This window comes from Actinia tenebrosa, unplaced genomic scaffold, assembly GCF_029948245.1.
Source record: "Actinia tenebrosa isolate PJP-AT-01 unplaced genomic scaffold, QUT_ActTen_1.0 PGA_scaffold11__36_contigs__length_13525064, whole genome shotgun sequence".
Taxonomy (NCBI): Eukaryota; Metazoa; Cnidaria; class Anthozoa; order Actiniaria; family Actiniidae; genus Actinia; species Actinia tenebrosa.
The window spans coordinates 2,409,072-2,429,893 of record NW_028292571.1 but is presented as its reverse complement, the minus strand read 5'-3'; the positions used below and the strand labels follow the sequence as shown (position 1 = coordinate 2,429,893).

General features: G+C 37.8%; 1 protein-coding gene across 1 annotated transcript; it reads right to left on the bottom strand.

Annotated features, from left to right (window-relative positions):
- Nucleotides 1–4,291: 4,291 nt before the first annotated feature.
- On the bottom strand, nt 4,292–20,488 carry LOC116295492 (N-acetylneuraminate (7)9-O-acetyltransferase). Its single transcript, XM_089027864.1, has 23 exons — nt 20,270–20,488; nt 18,552–18,645; nt 17,855–17,972; nt 17,450–17,488; nt 16,744–16,806; nt 16,102–16,146; nt 15,774–15,819; nt 14,978–15,109; nt 14,050–14,140; nt 13,175–13,280; nt 12,134–12,258; nt 11,708–11,775; nt 11,087–11,219; nt 10,449–10,557; nt 9,592–9,681; nt 8,774–8,893; nt 8,303–8,459; nt 7,651–7,730; nt 7,084–7,188; nt 6,324–6,464; nt 5,811–5,888; nt 5,310–5,402; nt 4,292–4,652 (listed from the first exon to the last, which is right to left on the bottom strand). Exons 1-23 carry the CDS (start codon nt 20,472–20,474, stop codon nt 4,380–4,382), a joined length of 2,511 nt encoding a protein of 836 aa, XP_088883990.1. The 5' UTR covers nt 20,475–20,488; the 3' UTR covers nt 4,292–4,379.
- Nucleotides 20,489–20,822: the final 334 nt, after the last annotated feature.

The following is a 20,822-nucleotide window of genomic DNA, read 5'->3' as shown; positions in this document are numbered from 1 at the left end:
GAAGTCACTTCCTGTTTGCTGGGCGCATTACGTGGAAGCGTCTCCACATAGATGACAAATGTTTTTCATACAGTATCACCAAAAATTAAAATCAAACTGAGATGGCTCTGTAATACGTAGTCCAGATATAAAACCCTTCGCGCGTGACGCTCTTAAAAAATGTAAAGTAATTAATTTTTCCGTTCTGGTGAGTCTTATACGGAACCATATCTTAATTGCTTTGTTGTTTATTATTTTTTTATTTTGACTGTTATTCTATTCACTCCACATTAAAATAATTATTAAAAAATAAAAACAGTGACGTTTTGGGTTTTGAACTTTTTGGTTTCTCTCTTCATTTTCTTTTCTCACTTTCTTTAGTTCTTTAGTTTTTTTACTTTTAGAAATATATATTCAAAATATATACAGCGTTATAGCCATGCACTTACCACATACCTTTTGTTAATGGACATTTTTTCTTTTCTGTCCTTCTTTTATCTTCTCTTCTCAATTTCTATTCCCCCCCTTTTTTTCTTCTACAGATATTTTTCATACGCATACCTGCTAGCAAAAGGAGACTCTGCTCGCATGGTATCATACGCATAAATCGTCGTTGACACAAACAATATAATTTGAACACTTGCCTTTTACCTTGGAACTTCGCAAAAATTATTTTTCATCACGTGTATGCAATGCATTGCGCGCAGACATTTAACTTATTATCGTGTTGTAGTCTTATGTTATGTTTTCTTCCATTTGTTTATTTTTTTGTTTTATTTTATTTTTTGGTTTCTTTTTTTGTTAGTCGATATCTTAATAGTCGATTATCTTGGTCATAATATCCGAATTGTTTTTATGCTCTCATTTTCTTCCAAATCTTTAGTGAGCGCCCTGTTGTTTTGCTCAGAAGTTAAGGAAGCAGTTGACGACGTTATTAAGTAAACGAGCAATCATAAATATGTCACAGTAATCAAGAAAAACAAATAAATAAACCAAAATGAGAAAAACTGAAAATGGTGGGCGTACGATCGACCGGAACTTCTCGAGTTCCAACGAATGTATGGATTATTTTAGCGGGCCAAAATCTCTGGCGTAGCCGTAAATGCTTCCCGCTGCCATTCGACTGTTCAGCACTCGATGTCTGGAAGCATGGTCCCCGGTTACTTGAAAAAACGAATAAAAATAGAACAAATTACACATCATCAAAAACAGTTAGTAATTATAACATTTGGCAATTTAGTGAGTATTGTGAACGTTTCACACAGTTATCTAAAGAATGATAAGGTTTTGGCATAACCTGATCTCGACCTCTTATTTTTCATTTTTTGTCCTTCCTATTTTTCAGTTTTAATTTTCTTTGTAAATAATGTCAGCGCAGAAGAAATTATGCCAGAAAATCGTGCAGACAAAGTTTGGGAAAATTCGCATTCAGTCCTATCGCTGATTGTATTCACTTAGTTCATAGTTCAATTCGGGCTTGGTATGGAACTTGAGTCCAACGAAACCTTCAACAACGCCGGCTTTTTCGAATTAACAGATCAAAAACAGTTTTCCGTGTTTGATCACTCTGATCAAAACACGCGGGATGTTGAAAGAACACGAGAGGAGCGTAGGAAACCACGACGGTTAGCGGAAACATCCAAACATCCCAAGTGTTTTGATCAGAGTATCAAACACGGAAAACTGTTTTTGATTTGTTTTATAAAATAACAAACGCGCGAAAAGATTGAAAAAAGCAAAGTCTAAGTAAATTCTCCCTACGTGCCGTCTTGTTCAAACTGACCAATAAGCGCGCGCGATAGATTAAAAATAACGATAGCGTGTTTTGATACTCTCATCAAACATAGTTTTCGACCAATCATAGCGCGCGTATCCCAATTATTTTATAAATAGCTTTAAATAATACTCGAAGAATTAACATCACAAAATCATTATAAATAAGGTCCTCTCAAAATCACCTTCATTTACTTAATTTTCAGGACCAAATAAATCAATAAATATTCACTAATGATAAATACTATTGTCCCGTATTTTCACGTGATCGCAGCCATGGCAGGAGGCAGGAACAATGGACTACTTCGACAATATGCCGGCCATCTTGGATCGCAAGGAATTATGGGACGTCAAGGGCGCAAATAAACCTTTGTTAAAGTAATGATTGATATTAACAGTTAACCACAAGATAACACAACAAAAGATAAATTAAGACGGCATATCGATCACCTTTACCCATAAAAGAAAGACAAAGACACGAAACTCTACTTTCGTATTGACCGAAACTGGTTATTATGGTCGTAAAAAAAAAAACGATACGCGAGATGACATGATAATTGAAACAGGAACTCAGTGCAATAAATTATATCTTTTGTCATAAACAGGGTCTACAAATTTGAGTTTTTTTGTCATAAACAGGGTACTCCTTTCAGAATCCCAGCGGAACACCCCTACCCAAATCCTGGCGGAGTACTCCCCCCCCCCCCCCCTCCCCGGGATTTTGCTGTGCCTCCTGTCATTGCTGCCATCACGTGATGGTATATATACTAATCAAGTTAAGTTAAGTTAGCCATCTAACATCATATATTTAAAAAACGTTGTCAGAGGTCTATTTTCCAAGATAGCAGACATGGTGCATTATGGTCTCGTTTTGGTACAAACATCTTTTGCTCATCATGTCTTACATGCCTGGTGTTGTTGGTAACCAAGCTAGACCAAAATGCACCTTATTTATCAAATTGTATATATTACATCGATAATAATGTAACTAAACAACTCATTACCTGAAGAACTGAAAAACTCACGAACTGATATTTTAAAATTCAAATTAAAGACATATCTTTTTAATAACTAGAGATTAGATTACAATCATTATTTAAGGCCTTTAGTATGATTTTTTCTGAATTATCTTTATCTAATTATCTATTTTTACAATTTTTCTCGATATTTAATCTTAGTTATATACCACTATATATATTATATCTGTAAAAAGCATTGAGATGCAATTGGCATCAGGTGTTAATTCATCCAATATGGCAGCTATGACGTCATGTCTCCGCAGAAAAACCCGCGTTAGATTTACCTTAAATATATCTTCCTTGATAACATCTGTTTTATTATATATATTAACTATTGATATAATCTATATATGACAGATTTCGTACATGTCTGTGAAAAACTAAACGATTTGCAGTCACGTGGCGTGATGTTCGCGTCACAGTATTTTCATTTATGAGGCCCCGTCCACACTAATCCGGGCGAATCCGGAACAATTCTTCACCGAAAACGAATTTTCGAAATGGAACCGAATAAATAAAAATTCGGATTCAAATTTATCCAGCATAGTGTGGACGGGGCCTGATAGGGTAATCAGGGATCTGGTACTTTGATTGGTCACAATCACAGTCCTAAGAAATGTTTCATTTCTACGTTGAATCGTTTTTATCCGACTAATCTTAATTTCCATAATTTCAATAAAGTTTTGTAAGATTCCAAAACGTTGGATGATTAAGTTGTTTGTCTTTTCTTCTTTTTTTATTTGCCAATGTATTCTTCAACTCCCAGTTCTGCTTCTCTTGAACGCGTCACAGGAAGCCCAATTTAGATTAAAGTGAATGGTGAAAATAAAATCGGAAAAATTAAGTAGTTAATATTTTTTTAAATTCGAGATCAAGATAATGTCCTCCGTAATGCGAAAGAGTAAAAAAATCAATGAAAAATGCACTAGAACATTTTTTTTCACGCACGCCTTTGTTTTCCTATATAATTTCCCTATGGTATCTGATGTTGATCTTATGTATATATACTCTGACCGATTTTATTTTCACCATTCACTTTAATCTAAATTGGGCTCCCTGTGAACGCGTCTGTCTTTACTTCTACTTAATCTATTTGTTTAATTTTCGACCTGACTTCCCCCAACCCCCCCCCCCCCTAACTCCATTCCCTTAGGGAGCATTATAATGCCGCACATAAAGTTATATATGTTCGTTCGTTATAGGATACCCCAGCCCCAATGTTCATCGAGTAACAAGAAAAAGATAGTACCATTCTTCTAGTCATTGGGTCCTATCCTTATAACCAAGTTACTAAGGCTGCGTTCATAATGTATGGCAGAGGGGGGCAGGTAAAATTTAGGAGGGGCCGGAAAAACTTTTACCAGTAAAATGATGGGGGGGGGGGGGGGGGGGTGGAGGGTTTGAAATTTTTTTTTCAGAGAATTGTGGGGAATGCAAAATTTTTAGAAGAAGCTAGGAGAGATTGCCCGGGGGGATAGTTATTTTTTGGGGGGGACTTCAAGGGGGGGGGGGGGGGGTTCTTAAGATTTTGTTTGTCATTTAAAGATTTCACCTGCCCCCTCCCTCTACCATACATTATGAACGCAGCCTAAAGCCTATCCCAGCCCTTCAATATAATCTTGGTCTCATCGTATGATGAGTTTTGTGCCACCAGATAATAATAAGGGCAATGATGAAAATGAAAAGCCTTCTTAACAAAGTCGTGATGTCTTTGGAAATCATTGCTTTGGTAAGCTCAGCTGATACTTTGTGTACCTCATGACAAATACAAACAAAAATGAAAGTAGTGACGATGATGTTCAGCAGTGGTTGACCAGGAATTAGGACCAGGATTCCTTTGGTGTCTTGGGCCAGCCAAATGTGGTACTGACCAATGAATAGCTAGGAAGGAAAAAACAGTCAATGAAGGTTTTTCATCTTTCTGATTTATTATACTTTCGCTCGTTTCCTCTTGTTTTTTTATTATTACTTGGTTTGGAGTTTAGGAGGGGGCAAACAAAAGGGCGACTAATCGGATTTGTTCTCCCCCCCCCCCCCCCTCCCCCGCGGTAAAATCCTGGCAACGCCCCTGTTAAGCATTACTCAGTGTATTCAAACAGTGAATGTGCAAACGAAATAAAGAAAGAACAAACGAACGAAAGAATTAGTTAGTTGGCTGTATGAGCAACATATAGACCGAAATAAAGAATCCCCGATATCGCATGCACGGAAGATGGTACGAAAGATCGACTCTACCCATCCAACGAACCCCAAATAGCCCAAAAATTCAAAACAAACGAATGACCACACTAACAGACTTTTTCGTAGCTTCGTATGCAAATTAGTTCAGATCACATAACATTCCCTTGAGAATTGTTCTTTTATGACGCCGATACATGTTAAAATATTTACACATGAAAGAATCAACTTCCAAGAGTGGCATCACATGGTCTGAAATGTGCACAACTGAACAAACGAGGGAGGCTGAAAAGGTCTATACAGTTATAGATACTATATATATATATCATCCAAATCCTTTATCAAGACACCGTCACATACCTCTAAAGACATCGTTCCTACCCAGGCAAAGAAACGACTAAATTTTGTACGAAGGAAGGTAGGAAGGTTTCTTAACAGAAGATATGCAGTAATCTGAAAAATACCAAGATCATTAAAATATCAACAGTTGAATTAACCCTACTTTAGTCTATTTTTAAGAGCAGAAGGGTTGGGATTTTTTGGCCCCAACCTGAATTTTTTTACGTGGCCCCCTATCAAAACAGGATAAACCTTTTATTTCATTAATTATTTTTGCTAATCATTTTTGGGTTGCCCTTCTTAAATACCATATTTTTTACGTGCCCCTCCCCCCATAAATCCCACCAGCCGGCTCCGCCATGCCCCGCCTTGACAAATGGACGGTCCCATACTCATATGGTACTTCATGTATTGTACAAACACGCTAATCACTATTTATTGGTAGGAATAAAATAAAGTACCATATACGACGTTTCTACCTCTAGGCAATAACAAGAAAAACATATGTTAGGATTGTCTTACCGGTATGCACGATGCAACTGAGTGAGTTGCGTTACACGATGGCTTGTTGCTACATGTGAAAGCTTGAATTCCATAAACCTAGCAAGTATAGAATATAGAAGGTCAGATCCAAGAAACATTTACTTGCTAATGTTTGCAAGATTTGGTTTACAACTAACAAAGTCAAGGAAAGCATTTACTAGCATTTGTACTAGTTCCTAATGCTTGTTTCTAGCCCTGCATGTGTTTTTCCGAAATTAAAGGAAGAATGGTAGGGACTTGTGACGCAGAGGATCATGGGACTGAGCTTGCTCCTTTGCGACACGAGTTTGTTACCAACCTTCCTATAGGCCTTTTTCATGCGGCAGCCATGTTGGTTTAAACAATAGATTCCACCACACCTATTCTCGTATTCAAGTCCTCGAAAATAAATTCATGCGGATTAAACAAAGGTTTTATTCTCAAGAGAATAAACATGGCCGCCATGTGACAAAGGTCCATACCTCAGGTGAGTCAATAGTTCAATCCACTTACCACCAGAGCCAACGCAGACATGAATAAAGTGACGTTAGTGTGCGTAAGACTGAAAAATCTCTTTCTTTTTGTGTCGTCTATTACGTTTAATTGTTTTGCAGTATTATATGCGAACGCGAAAACCATCCCATACAAGACGATCTGAAAAAATAAAATAACATTTCCAATGTGTTTACAATTATCACCATTGCAATGCTTTCAACAATAATCTTTGAAATAACCGTGTCTCTCTTTTCAAGCTAACTAGAGTTTCCCCTATGTCGCCCGCACAATATGCCTGATTCCCCATTGAATAGACCTTTTCACTGAAACGGCGGCCATCTTGAATTATTGGATGCCGGGGGGAGGGGGGCAGGGGGGGAGGGGGGCAAGCACGCAGAAAATTAATAAAGCATAGAGTCGCGGGGTTACGTTTTCAAATAATTTGAAGTCTTGGTGTTTCGCATATTGTTCCAACTACCAGCAAATTCATTGGTTATGTAAAAAGACACCCTTACAGCTGTGCAGTCTATGAAGTTTTCCAATAGTTGCCCCCTTGGCATTCCATAAAGTTTGGATTAAAACTATAAAATTCAAGATGGCCACCTTATCGGTAAAAAGGTATGTCCTGAACCCTTTTCAAGGACATTATTTTAGTACCGTGATGAACTTTGTACCAATGAGCAGGAAGGCTTTGCGGTAGAGCACTCGGCTAACCTACCCAACACCAAGTTGTTTCAAGGTATTGCTAAAATTTATATTTCAAGACTGTGTTACTCACATATCGATCGAGCCATGACCTAAATCTCCATTCTCTAACTCGTTCATTACTATCAATAAAGAGTTCTTTTATGGCCCACTGTGAGAAGAGCCAATCACACAGCACCTGACAATTAAAACAAATCTCAAATGAAGCATTCCATGGATTTATCGTATGAAACTGCAAACAGCACTTGGAATCATCAACGGAAGCACCCATGTATAAACAAATTCCATTACTTTGTTCTTTAAGTTGGACGGTTCGGTTGTAAGTAGGGTTGGTCGGTCAATTAGTTCGGTTCGATCGATCGTTTGGTAGGTAGGTAGATCGGTCTTCGATTGACTTATTATGATAGGATTTTTCCACATTCATTTGCTTTCGTTTATATGTGATTACTGTCATATTATTAGAGCGGTTTTCGTAAGAGTGGGAATTGCAGCCGTACTGAAGCCATACCGTATCGTACTGTAGCCGTAACATTAATGTTAAAGCATGTTGTACCGTGTTCGTGCTTTAAGTCAGTACCGTAGTTTTTATACACTCGTACGACAACCCCTCTATATTGACCATCCTAGTTTATCAACTTACAGGAGAAGACCAGATGATATAGATAACACCAAAGAGAATGAAAAACTTCAGCCATATGAATATGTACTGTTTTGGATCATCTGCGATAAAACAGCAAAACAGGGGATATAAACCAAAAATCTTATCTTAGTGAAGACCAAAATAAACCAAATTAATCTAATGCGCATCATTCGCGTAGCGAGGGGAGCGCGCGTTCATTTTGGCACGAAAAGTTCCCGCCCAATCCACAGGGTTCCCATCAATACAAGGCACGAAGAGAACCAATTTAATTCGGGACGGGGGTTTTGAAAATCTTAAGGGAAGCGTTGGTCGTGCACCCTTTGTCTACCTCCCTCAAGCCACTGGTATTAGGAGGGCGTCTTTGGATAAACGTTTTTTTGATATATGTAATCAATAATCGGGAGCTACTGAGTGAGCTATCCAGCCTAATCTAAGAAAGGTATTCATTCATTCATGGAGCTCAGCTGGAATAAATTGGGATGTACCCGCCTTAGTCTAGCCTCCTTCGCAGACGTTGTTAGGGTCGTCACGCAACGCTTCTCTTAGCGTTGCGTGACGACCCTAACAACGTCTGCGAAGGAGGCTAGCCTTTGTCAAAATACTAAAAAATACGCGACATCTTTTGTCCCTTAGTCAAGAAAGGAATGCAAACCTCTGACTGAAGCAGCCGTAACTCTAGGCAACACAGCCATCGTAAGGTACATAACAACAAACCAGAAGGAAACGAGAGGTACGAAGTAGTAGAATTGATAAGGACGTCCCATAACCAGACACAGAGATGTTACGAACAGGTTCATTCGAGTCATTACCTTAAAAAAGTGATTCATAGATTAAATGATTACGTTATCTGTACAGCATTCTTGTAGGAAAGAAGGATCAATTCTCATCCATGAGCATTAGATTTTTTAAAAGCTGCTTTTAAGCTCTTTTTTTTCCTTTTCCAAGCATTGCTTTACCTGGCAAATCCCCAAGAAAGAGGATTTGTTTGCATTTGCTGACCCAAACATTGACTGCCTTTTGAAACTTTTAAATGTTTACCTTACAAAATACAAAATTCTCCGACATCTCCCAATTTTTTCCCCCCTACCAGGGCCACTGGCTAGTATTTCTTTGAATCTCTTACCTGACAAAACCTATAGAGGCTATAATCTGCTTTTTTCCAGAAGAACGTAAAGTGACCATAGCCAGACATGAAGAGATATGAGGCTACTAACAGTCGTATAAACACGTAGATTGGAAGTTTCTGAAAAAGATAAGATTCAAGAATCAGTAGGTCGGCAACTCATCCAACCATTCGTTCAATAGACCTATTTACTGATACGACAGTTATCTTGAATTATTGGATACTAAGGGTGCAAACACGTATAAAATCCATAAAGCATCGAGTGACGGGGTTACGTTTTCACTGACATAATTTGAAGTCTTGGTAAAATGTAAAGTTATATAAAAAGATACTCTATAATTTTCCAATAGTTGCCCCTCGGCATCTCCCATAATTTCTTAATTCAAACGGTAAAAAGGTCTGTTGCTCATCGTTCACAAAGCAAAAGCCATTCAAGAGTGGTCAATATTCATTAGAGCGGCTTTCCTATAGTACGGAATTGATGACATCGCAGGGACGGCGGAACCGGGGGGGCTGGGTTGCTTTAGCCCCCCCTCCCCCACTTTTTTTGAAATTTTAATACATTTTCACTAAACTCAGCCCCCCCCCCCCCCCCACCTTGACATACAATGTCACTATTGAGCCCCCCAATCAAAAAAGTGCTCCGCCATCCCTGCATCGTTAATTTAAACCAATGACATCGCGGAAGGTCACTGCTCAGCCAGCCCTGTGACATCACTCAAAGTACATAAGCCACACGATATCATTGTTAACCGTGTGATGTCACTAAGCAGTTACAGTCTATATGACGTCATCGTAAACTGTGTGACATCACCCACCTTACTGGCGCCGGTATAGTGATACAGTAGTATAACAAGCTGCATCCATCCTCTCCACTCATCACTCTGATCTCGATTGATAACAGTAATCTGGAAGAATAAAACAATATGGATTAGAACACATTTCATATCGGTGGAAAATAATCATAACACGGCGAGCTCGTAGCTGTACTGTATTGTACCGTAACCGTAGTTACGCGCATGTGAGCTGAGTTGGTTGGTTCTCTTTCTAACTCCGAGGGTTTTTCCGGTCCACCGGTTTTTCCTCCCTCCTCTCAAATCAACCCTAACTAATTCAAACTGGTTAGAGCTGTGCTCCGGGGTCATACATGGAATGTATAGCGGCTGCCAGAGGCGCCTTCACATGCTTTCAGTTCGACCCCGTTTAGCTGCGCCACTGCTGTACTTGCGGTAGTGATAAGCGATGACAAGTTTTTTGACAAGTTTTTTTGTAAGGGAGTCGTGTGGAAAGAAGTGAAAGCAATTTGAGTGTAATGGCATGTCATTTTTCTTGGTAAACCCTTAAACCGTCAGGGATGGGAGGGGTAGTGGGGGATTCACTTTTCTGGTTACTTGCTGCTAGTTGGGTATGAAACCTTTAGAAGAGGGAAGGATTGGGATGGACTTTGCTGCTCTGGTTTATTTGTTATCAATTTATTAAATTAAACTTTCAGTGGGAAAGTTAGAGGATGTCCTCATAAGGCTAAACTGTTAGGGATAAAAATAAAATCTTCTGGGGAGGGGAGGGGTGGATTTGAAAGGACTTTGCTGCTTGCTGGTTTGCTGCTTAGGGCTGAACTGCTGGGATAAAAATCAAACCTTTGGTGGAAGGGAAAGAGAGAGAAAATGAGATTTACCTGTTCTGCAGGTACCCATGTGTACGCCCCAAGGGCTAGAAATGTCAACATGCTAATCCCAAACACTAAGTTGCTGTATTGTTTTTGTTCCTTGAAGAAGAGATTAGTCCTACAAAGATAAAGAACGTAGAACGGTCACACTCTTGTTTATTATATATGGGCTCCCTGTGGTGTGGTGCTGCTATTTCCATTATCATGGTCCATCAGGCACCGTGCTCTTTGTAGGTTCTGTTTGAAGGTTTTGTCTGAAGCACACTTTGCCTTCACGACTAAAATTATTCAATTTGCCTTCACAATTAACATTTGGCTTCACACCCAAAAATTGCCTTCACAACTAAAACGATTTTGGTGTACGTCAATCAAATTGTTTTCATGACATTGTTGGAAAATACAATGTTTTCAAAGGCACAGCCATGTGTCACAGAAATGGCTGGCATTGAAAGATAGCATTAGATTTACTGACAATGAGAGATTTACTTGTGTTAAAGCCTGTTGTTCACTAGCAACGCAAGCATAAGCATAAGCGCAAGCATAAGACTCCACTGAGAATTGCATGCACAAACACAAGGATAAACCTTTTGTATCGCTAGTGAAAACCAGGCTTAACTTCTGTTAATTTTCCATTACAACTGCCTTACCTATCACATATATAGAAGTAGAACATGATTACCCCAAGTATGGCCACATTCTTCATGACAAAATACATCTGATCTGAGTATATCCAGCGAAGTGACGAGCTTGCATGACCGCCTGGTGTAGTTGGTTCCACACCTTAAGAAACCACAACAATCATTATGGCCAGTTCTCAATGATTTGAACAGTATAGACAAACTAGCTCTTATCTTGGGTAATCATCAGCATTATTATCATTATTATCATCATCAAATAATTAAAAAACATATTGCATGAGGCTTTGATGATATCCAAAATTATCAACGTTGCCGAGACATTGATAAAATTTTCGGATATCATCAAAACTGAACTCAATAAATAGTTTATTATACATTGTTTAAATAGATTAACTGATAATACATAGATAGAAACTTCATAATGAACTTTCTTACAAGAAAAGTTTCAAAATAATACATGACATTTAAAACAACAACAACAACCTACAGATAACCATCATCTGCTAATAACTTCCTACAGATAACTATCGACTGCTGCAAAATCACTGGTGCATGCTGATAGTTAGAATTATCTGTAGGTTTTCGACCAATGAGAATTCATTGAGTACAGTGTAAAATAATAAATGTTACCTGCAGACCCATCATGCTCTGAAGGGTACACCCAGCGACAAATGAACATCATGAGAAACAGAACTATGCTAAAAGGGAAACAGATGGAATGCTCATCACCTTACACATACCATGTTAGAAACAAAACAATATCATCATACTGTGCTCTATTGTACATTATACCATAGTCTTAGTATTGTACAGTACAGTTCATACAATACCATAGTGTATTGACCCATACATACCATATGTTACAAACACAGCAATTGCATTATACTGTGGTCTATTGTACATCAAATACCATAGTCTATTGTACAATATACCATAGTATATTGACCAATGCATACCATGTTACAAACACAGCAATAGTATTATGCTGTAGTCTATTGTACATTAAATGCCATAGTCTATCGTACAATATACCATAGTATATTGACCCAAACATACCATGTTACAAACACAGCAATAGCATTATACTGAAGTCTAGTAATTCTTGGGGCTTCAACACAACATGATGCATCTGTAACTTGCATGTAGTTGTTACAGTAGAAGTTCATGATGAAATCGAGCTCCTGAAAACAAAATTTCAATCTTGCTTTTAACATTTGTGTATGTCACAGCATGGAAACTCTAACGTAACTGGGGCCACTTTTACAAACTTAGCCAAACCTAACCTAATCTGGAGGAAAAAATAGTAGCCTTGATTTGATTATATAGAACATGTCTGACAAACAACATATTTCATCATTATCATCAAGGCGGCTCAGGGTGAGCCAAACAGGCAGCTTGCCATGCGGTATTAGCTACACCAGCATTCCTCTTAAGGGTGTCAATATGAATGCAGTCAGTGGGCGGCCCCTATAACCATGGAGGGACTCCCAAAGGTCGAGGTAGCTAGCAGGACGTTTTTTATAAATGTAACAGTGGCCAGCAAGACCAAGTCCCCGCCAGGCTACCTTGTGACCTGAGATCCTTGGGAGGCTACCATACAGCTGAAAGTTCATGATACCATAAACCAGCTCATGTTTTGTGCAGCACAGAACATACAGGTGTACAAAACATATCAGACTGACAAAAAATTAAATTTCCCCTTTTATACCATGATTGATTAACTTTGTAAACATGGTCCTAGTTAGTGTGTCAGTAATGTAGTGTGAACACTAGTTTGGTTTTGATATGCTGATGCTTGTTGTGGAGTGGCTCTAAAAGTCACTCCACAGCTTCCCTTCTTGAGGAAACTTGATGCTAGTCTCCCCATGTCAAGATGTCTGGTCTGAAATTTGACTGTGATTATGTATATTAGCAAGTGCCAATCCAGGGGCCTAATTGTAGTCAAATAATAATAAGATTAAAGGATAAACTAAGACCTAAAAGGATTCTATGTGATGACTTTCTAGTTAACAGACACCCCTCTTGAAATCATTCTCAATCCACCACAGATTATCTAGGACCAAGAAAACATAAATCATTTAGTACAATAGAACTCACCACAGATGAAACCACACCTCCATAATGAACACCATCTGAACTGTCTTCAGGATGATCTTTGGCCACCTGAGCTGCAGCATGAAGTATTCGCACAGAGGAATTATCACTGAGGAAAACACAGAAGAAGAGAAGACACATAAATATGGAATGATAGAGTTCAAACAAAGAAAATCCTATTCTCAAAGGAATGACAAGTGGAGTGAAATGGGAAAACATTTGACCAAAGTCACCACAATAATCGGTCCACTTTCATCTGCACATTTTTTATACCAAGCAGGTGAGCCTGTGATTTTACCCACAACTGCTAACTTCTTTATGATGCCTGACTCAGTTAAAATTTGGGTTATTAATTAAAAGGTTTAAAGTGCAACTACTGTAACCAGGGCCACTTGGATCAGTTGGACAAGAGAACCAATTAAAACGCAGAAAACAATGCATTCTGATTTTGAGTAGTGGAGCCAATCAGAAACCTAGACTGCATGAGAATTGTAACTTAACCCTGATGTTACGTGTAAACAACTAGATAGCCATTGTCATTTTCTTGTGGGAATAAAAAGATATGTTAGAAGGCTATTGTTTTCTGCTGCTTTCTGATTGGCTCCACTACCCAAAGTTGGAATGTTTTTATTCTACGATTTGATTGGTTCTCGCCGTCTAAGTGGCCCTGGTTATAGTAGTTGCACTGTAAAGAGCAATGGAAAGAAAAACTTGAAGTACTCCATTCATAAATAGTCATAGTAAAGGTAATTATAAGATACCAACAAAAATCATATTCCAAATTCCAATGCTACTTAATTAATTACTGGCCAGGAATACCTTTGAAGGCTTATAAATATTAGAATAATATGCTGTTTTGGTAGATACATATTACTCACAAAACATCTTCTGCAATTTTGTTGAAGAGATCCACTTTAGGGTTTGTGATTGATTTTCTTGATCCTTTGAGAAGAGACTGTACAACTGGTGCTGTGCAATAAATAACAGTATTCTTCTTATTTATATATGCATGCATCCATACACATATTCCCTCTTCTCATTCATATTATTCATATTTTTTTCTGGGCTGATCAAAGTCAGGGTACAACTAATTCACAGACTGAACCCTGAAACAGCCTCTGGGCTGATCTAAGTCAGGGCATGGCTGACTCACAGATTGAACCCTGAAACAACCTCTGGGCTGATCTAATTCAGGGCATGGCTAACTCACAGATTGAACCCTGAAACAACCTCTGGTCTGATCTAAGTCAGGGCATGGCTAACGCATAGATTGAACCCTGAAACAACCTCTGGGATAATCAAAGCCAGGGCACAACTAGTTCACAGATCGATGCCACCCTTTCTTCGTTCGTTAGTTCATTTATTCATTCCATTGTTTGTTCATTCGTTCCTGCATTTATGAATTCATGCATTCTTTTGTTTTTTCCTTTCTTTAATATTAGAAATCGAGGGCAATGTACTGGTAAAGCAGAAACCTTGCACCAGGCTCTTGAGTAAATCTCATATTCAATTCTTGTTTTTGAAATTCTTGTTTTTGAAATTCTTGTTTTTGAAATGCATCATATGTGAGTATATTGTTAAAAACCCTTAAATCAAGGGAGAGACTTAACTAACTCAACTCACATTTGATGCCAAGTCACCCAAGACCCCAGGGTAAGAGTAAGAGAGACCTACCGTATACCACCCTAGATTCATAGCTCAACTCAAGCTCTATCTATGATAACTTTCTCACAAACTTAATGGTCTATTTATTTATTTTAAAAATAAGACTTTATTCTATCTTCCTATTTGCACTACTCAACTCACCTTGCTTTACCCATACTACCACAGGTGATTCTGGGAAGGGTGGCTTCAGGGTTGGCCCTGGTATTTTTGCTTCAGGTTTGTAGTTGATCTTGGACAAAACCTCTATGTAGTCTTTTAGCTTGGTTAAATTCCCTGGTAAATAGAAGATTATCTTTATTGGTGAATAAAAATAAGACAGAATTAAGAGACATAGTGACAGACAGCAATTCTACTCTGGAACAGGGTATGTAAAATCGAGCTCGCTCTGGGACAGGGTGCAGTATATGAAATCACGCTCTCTCCTCTCTGGAACAGGGCATCCATTTTCGCAATACCGGAACAGGATATGATTTTCAGCAATCTTGCTCTGGAACAGCGTATGAATTTCAGCAATTTTACTCTGGAACAGGGTCAGGGTTCAGAGGGCTCAGTGGCACATCCCTACCCTAAATGGGCAAGAGTACCCCCTCCCCCACCCCCCCCCCCCCCCCCCCCCCCCCCCCCAGGAAAACTGACTACTGACAGACAGACTGAAGTACAGACAGACAGACAGACACAAACATACAGACTTACAGGCAGACAGACAAACAGACTGTCTGACTGAAGGACAGAGACAAAGACTGACTGACTGACAGACCGACTGACAGACTAACCTACAGGTAGACAGGCAGACAGACAGACTTACAGGCAGCATAGACAGACAGACAAACAAAATTGATAGGGAACAAAAAACAAATACAGTAAGTTAAAAAGTAGAAAAAAACTTGTTCAAAACATAAGTTTTCTATATTTAATAACAAAAGGTCATTTTCCTTACTTTTGTACGTTGAAGCTTGCTCAATCCCCTGGCCTCTTATTGTCCACTATTTAAATAAATAGTTTAAAATAAGTAACTTTGAGTTTACAGTTCCTGTATTTCTCCCAGGATTTCCACAGAAATTGAATTCCCTTGCCTCCCAGGAATCCTAGCAAGGTACTTGAACTCCAGCTACTGTGGTAAATACAGCACTGCCAGGAGTATACTGTACAGTACAAGAAATCAACTTTTTAAGGTAATTTTTTTTTTAATTCAAGACTTTAAAATTCAAAAGGTAAATTAAACAACAAGTGTCAAGTGACAGGTTTAAAGTAAAAACCAAACTTACTACACTCATTCCAGTTATTATAAGCTGTGGCCTTCCCTTGGTAGACTGCAAAGAAATAAAGAAATGAAACAGGGATTGCAGAGATGGATGAGGGAGCCACCCCACTTTTTACTAGCTTAAAAGCTAATACTGTGTTTAGAAATAAAAGAAATGAATAAATATATTTTAATTAAGTGTGAGTGATTCTAGCGCTTTCGCACTATTTGGGGACACTTTTTGCTCACACACACTACCACTACATTCAATATTCTATGCACACAACGCTCAAGTCACATGTTGATTTTTACGGAGGGAGGAAACTGGAATCAAACAAACTCAATTCACGTGTGGCGACTGCAGGGCTCGAACCAGCGAACCGACCCGTTGGACTCACAATGGTAAAAGACAACGTGTTAGCCGCAAACGCCACCCATGCTACCCTCAAAACATCCTCAGTGTTTATTTCAAACTATACCTCTTTGACCCAGTCTTTTTTTGAACCTGTCACTTATTTAGGACGTGGTGTAACTTCTAAATATTTAGATTACAATTTCCCTTTATTTTTAGTCTTAAATTTACATATCAGTCTCCAATATTTTCAAATCTAATACTGTGTAGCTACATGTACCTAGTCCCTTGAAATTAAAATTAACTACAACATACCTTGATCCAATTTTCAAATAGTTTTTCCACTGATTTGTTTACTTCTGGTTTCCAGAAATATGACTAGAATGTTTGAGAAAAAGAAGTGACATTAAAGACATGGAATGCAGGGGTATGTACAGGGAAAAGCAAAGCAAAATTTTGCACAGGGTAACATTAATGTATCCCACCTCTCTCCCTCCCTATTTTTAACAATATTCCAATCATAAACTAGAAAATAATTATGAACCCTTAGTTTTCCAAATTCTATTTTTTATTCCTTTGTGTAGAACAGAATAGACACTTTTCGAGTTCCAAATTACTGCTGTATTTCTTGATTACAGACTCATTTCCTAGTTTCTTGGTTCATGCCAGGATAAAAATCTAACACAATCCTTCAGGTAAAACTTTAAATCCCAAAATAAAGCATATGGTCAAAGACTATATTTTCCTATGCAGACATCCAGTAATCATGTACTTCATGACCAGCTGACATGTGTCGGTCGACTATCCCCTGACTTCTGGTCGACAGTTGCCTGACTGTTGGCCATGTGTTGGCCAACACTCGACCATCACTTCACCAACATTCCATTATAAATCAAATCTTTAATCTTTCATTGACTTATTAAAATGAATACTTCAATCTTTAAAACAAAGACTTGAATAAAAAGAATACAAGAATACAAGTAAATAAAAGCTAGTAAAAGAGCTAGATAGTATAACTTACAATAGTAATATTTCCTTCCTTGTACTGCATATCACTATGCTAAATAAAGATTAAAAAGAGAATATCAATGAGTTATTTAATAATAATGAATGTAAGTTAAAAAACTTCAATGGTCCAAAATATACTCTGGGCTGGTCTAAGTCAGGGCACAGCTAATCACTATCTCACAGATCAAACTAGAATTAGGAGGGAGGAAAACCAGAGAACCTGGAGAAAAACCCTTGAATGAAGGAAGTTACCCAACATGCACATTTTCTTAACATTACATGGGAATTTTCTCCAGGTTGAAAAAATAAAAATTCTGGGACTTTGAGAGGCTCTAACTATGCTATTGCTCTTGTGCTTTACATCTTTATATTTATGAAAATCCCATATACCATACAACACATACTTAATACTCAATACCTTTTGTCCCTCTGTCATGTAAGGGTTTAACGTTTTCAATAATTCATAATATAATCCACGATTTCTTGAATCTCCAACAAATGCAACTGGCTGGTTTTGTAGACAAGTTCGTATTTCACTGAAAGTGACATTTAAGAAAAAAGCAATCTTCATCAATGAAATAGCACTCATATCTGTTTTTTAATTGCCCTATTTCACTATGACGTCACATCAAAACAATATTAAACAATCTATTGTTTAAACGCAAAGGATTATGGTCATCGGACGGGGTCAAATCAACGCAAATTCGCCGAAAATTGTTCTAAAACCCGTATCAATCCACGAAGAGAAGTAGAATAGGCAGCAAACACTCAGAATATTTTTTAGTACATATTAACACATATTATATCTGAAAACCAAGCCATTTTAGATTACAGTGTAAACTATTTTGCTAGGAGCAAATTTTGTTGAATGTTCTATTGGATTGGGCCATTCTATCCCCCACATAAACAAGAAGTGACGTCATAGTGAAATAGGGCAATTATAAGCTATGCCACCTTTGTTGGAACGGGGGGTGGGGGAAGGGTCTTTTGGGTTGATTTTAAGATGTTATTGTCACACTATCTATAAGTGCAAATGCACCTTAAGTGGTATAAAGATTTAATAAGAAAAATGGAGAACTAATTTTGCTTGTCATTTTTAATCTCACACACATTACCTTGGTATATATTTATGCATCATACAACCATACGGCTGCCACATGTCATCCCGCCACCACCCTGACCCAAACATTAAAGTACAAGTGTCTGAACCTATGATAAAGAGAAAATTAATATTGTTTATTTTATCTTGTATTTTATTTATCTTCACCTACGATAGTACAGATACTAGGTAAAGGCTGGACCTGTACCCTAAACAGGTGGCCAATATTAATTACAGTGGACCCAAGTTTTTACAGCTTTTTTTCTAGTACAGTAGATCATGCCACAACCAAACATCATAAATGAATTAAGGTAATACAGCCAACAAAATCAAGCAACTCGTTGCACAACATTGTTGCATTGCAAGTTGCAAAGCAAAAGTTGCTCATATTACCATGCACTCACCATATGACAAATTTTTATTGTTGCAAAGAGTCAAGAGTTCCTAATTCAAGCAACAATGCAACTTTGTTGTGCATGGATTGGTAATACGAGCAACATTTTTTATATGATAAATTGCACAATTGTGTTGCCATCATTTCTGCATCTTTATCAGCAGGCTGCACAAATCAATGTTCAAATTGGAATTTCAAGTTATTGACTTTTGCCAAAGAAAGGTATCACAGAGGTTAATTCAAGTTATTGATGGAATTCATGGTTTGATTGAGGATTGGAAGTTTAAATCCAAGTTCAGAATGGACTACTTTGATGATATGGTGGTCACACAGGAAATTTTTTTATGATTCCCATTCTGGTAAATGTTTGGGTAATTTCTGGGACTTTTATGGGAAATTCACATAAATTCCCATGATTGGGAAAATGCAACAAAATCCAAGGTTGGGAAAAAATTGTATTCCTTTCTGAATCCCCAAGATTTTTCCAAATTTGGGTTGTGATTTCCCAATAATTTCCCAAAGTTCCCATTTGGGAAATTGAAAAAGTTTCCTGTGTCATCTTGCAAAGGGGCAAAACAAAAGAAAGATAACAGAAAAAATATATACTTTCGTGTGTTTGTCTTTTTTCATGGGTAAAGGTGATCAACATGCCATCCTTGTTCATCTTTTGTCCTATTCTCTTGTGGTCATTTTTCGATATTTTGCAAACTCAGATATTTCAATGGCTTGTTGTGAAGTTTGTTTTTTGTTTTTCTTTCAATGCAGCCAGTCAAGAATATAAAAGGTACCCACTGATTATTTTTGACTGATGGCAGCGAAAAACACAGAATATCGAAAAACTACCAATATCAGTCAAAATCGTTAATGTAACAAAGCTCTATTTGCCCCATGGGTGCCCCATAATGCCTTGCGATCCAAGATGGCTGCTGCATTGTCCAAAGTAGCCCTTTTGCCAAGGGAGGGTCTAAATCATAGAGGTTTGGAATTTATATTGATTTGTTTAACAGCATTCAAGTTTTAACTTCAAGCACGGAAGTACAAACAAAAATCGTGTACCAATCTGTACTGTACCAGACAGCTAGAAACACACCAAACAAGTAATTTATCTAGGGATAAGACCTCTTCTTTATTAAAAAAGAAGATCAAATCTATCAAAAATTTAATAAAACAGCTGGAGGCAACAAGTATAGTTTTAAACAATAATTTATAAAATATTTGCAGTCAAGTACACAGCCATGTAGTCATACTTCTACTTGATAATAAAACGATCTTGATATAACCTTCCAAAATTCTGAAATAATGCTTATTCGTAAAAAAAAAACAGACTTGACTTGACTTACCATAGCTCAGAACACGAATGAGGTGAACAACAAAAGCAAGAACGACCAAAAAAACTGCAAAAAGCTTGCACAGTTTTTCAACCCTGGTAGATGCACTAGACGTGTGCCTTCCCTTTTCCTCCTTTTGTTTCTCTGAATGCTTCGGTACTGAGGAGTTATCGAGGTCGAAAGTTACTGTGTGTCTGTCTGTCGATTTGGCATCCATCTTGGATGTTTGTAGTCGAGTGGATAGCCGCTGGATAACAATATCGTGGGCGAGAGGTATGACACGTCATGATTCGTCAAATGGGTAAAATACACAGGCAAACCAAGGTAAACTCGATAAACTCTTTACTTTTCTTTCTTTCTTTTATTCTCTTTCGTTTCTCTTATAAATAGATTCCTATCCTTCCCTTCTTTTCTTTTCCTTTCCTTGCTTTTTCTATTTCTCTAGCCTATTTTGCATTTGCTTTTGCCTCTTATTCTTTTCACTTCTTTTCTTTTTTCTTTCCTTTTTTCTTCGGCTTTTTTCTTTTCTTTTTTCATTCCTTCTCTTTTCCTATTTTCTTTCCTA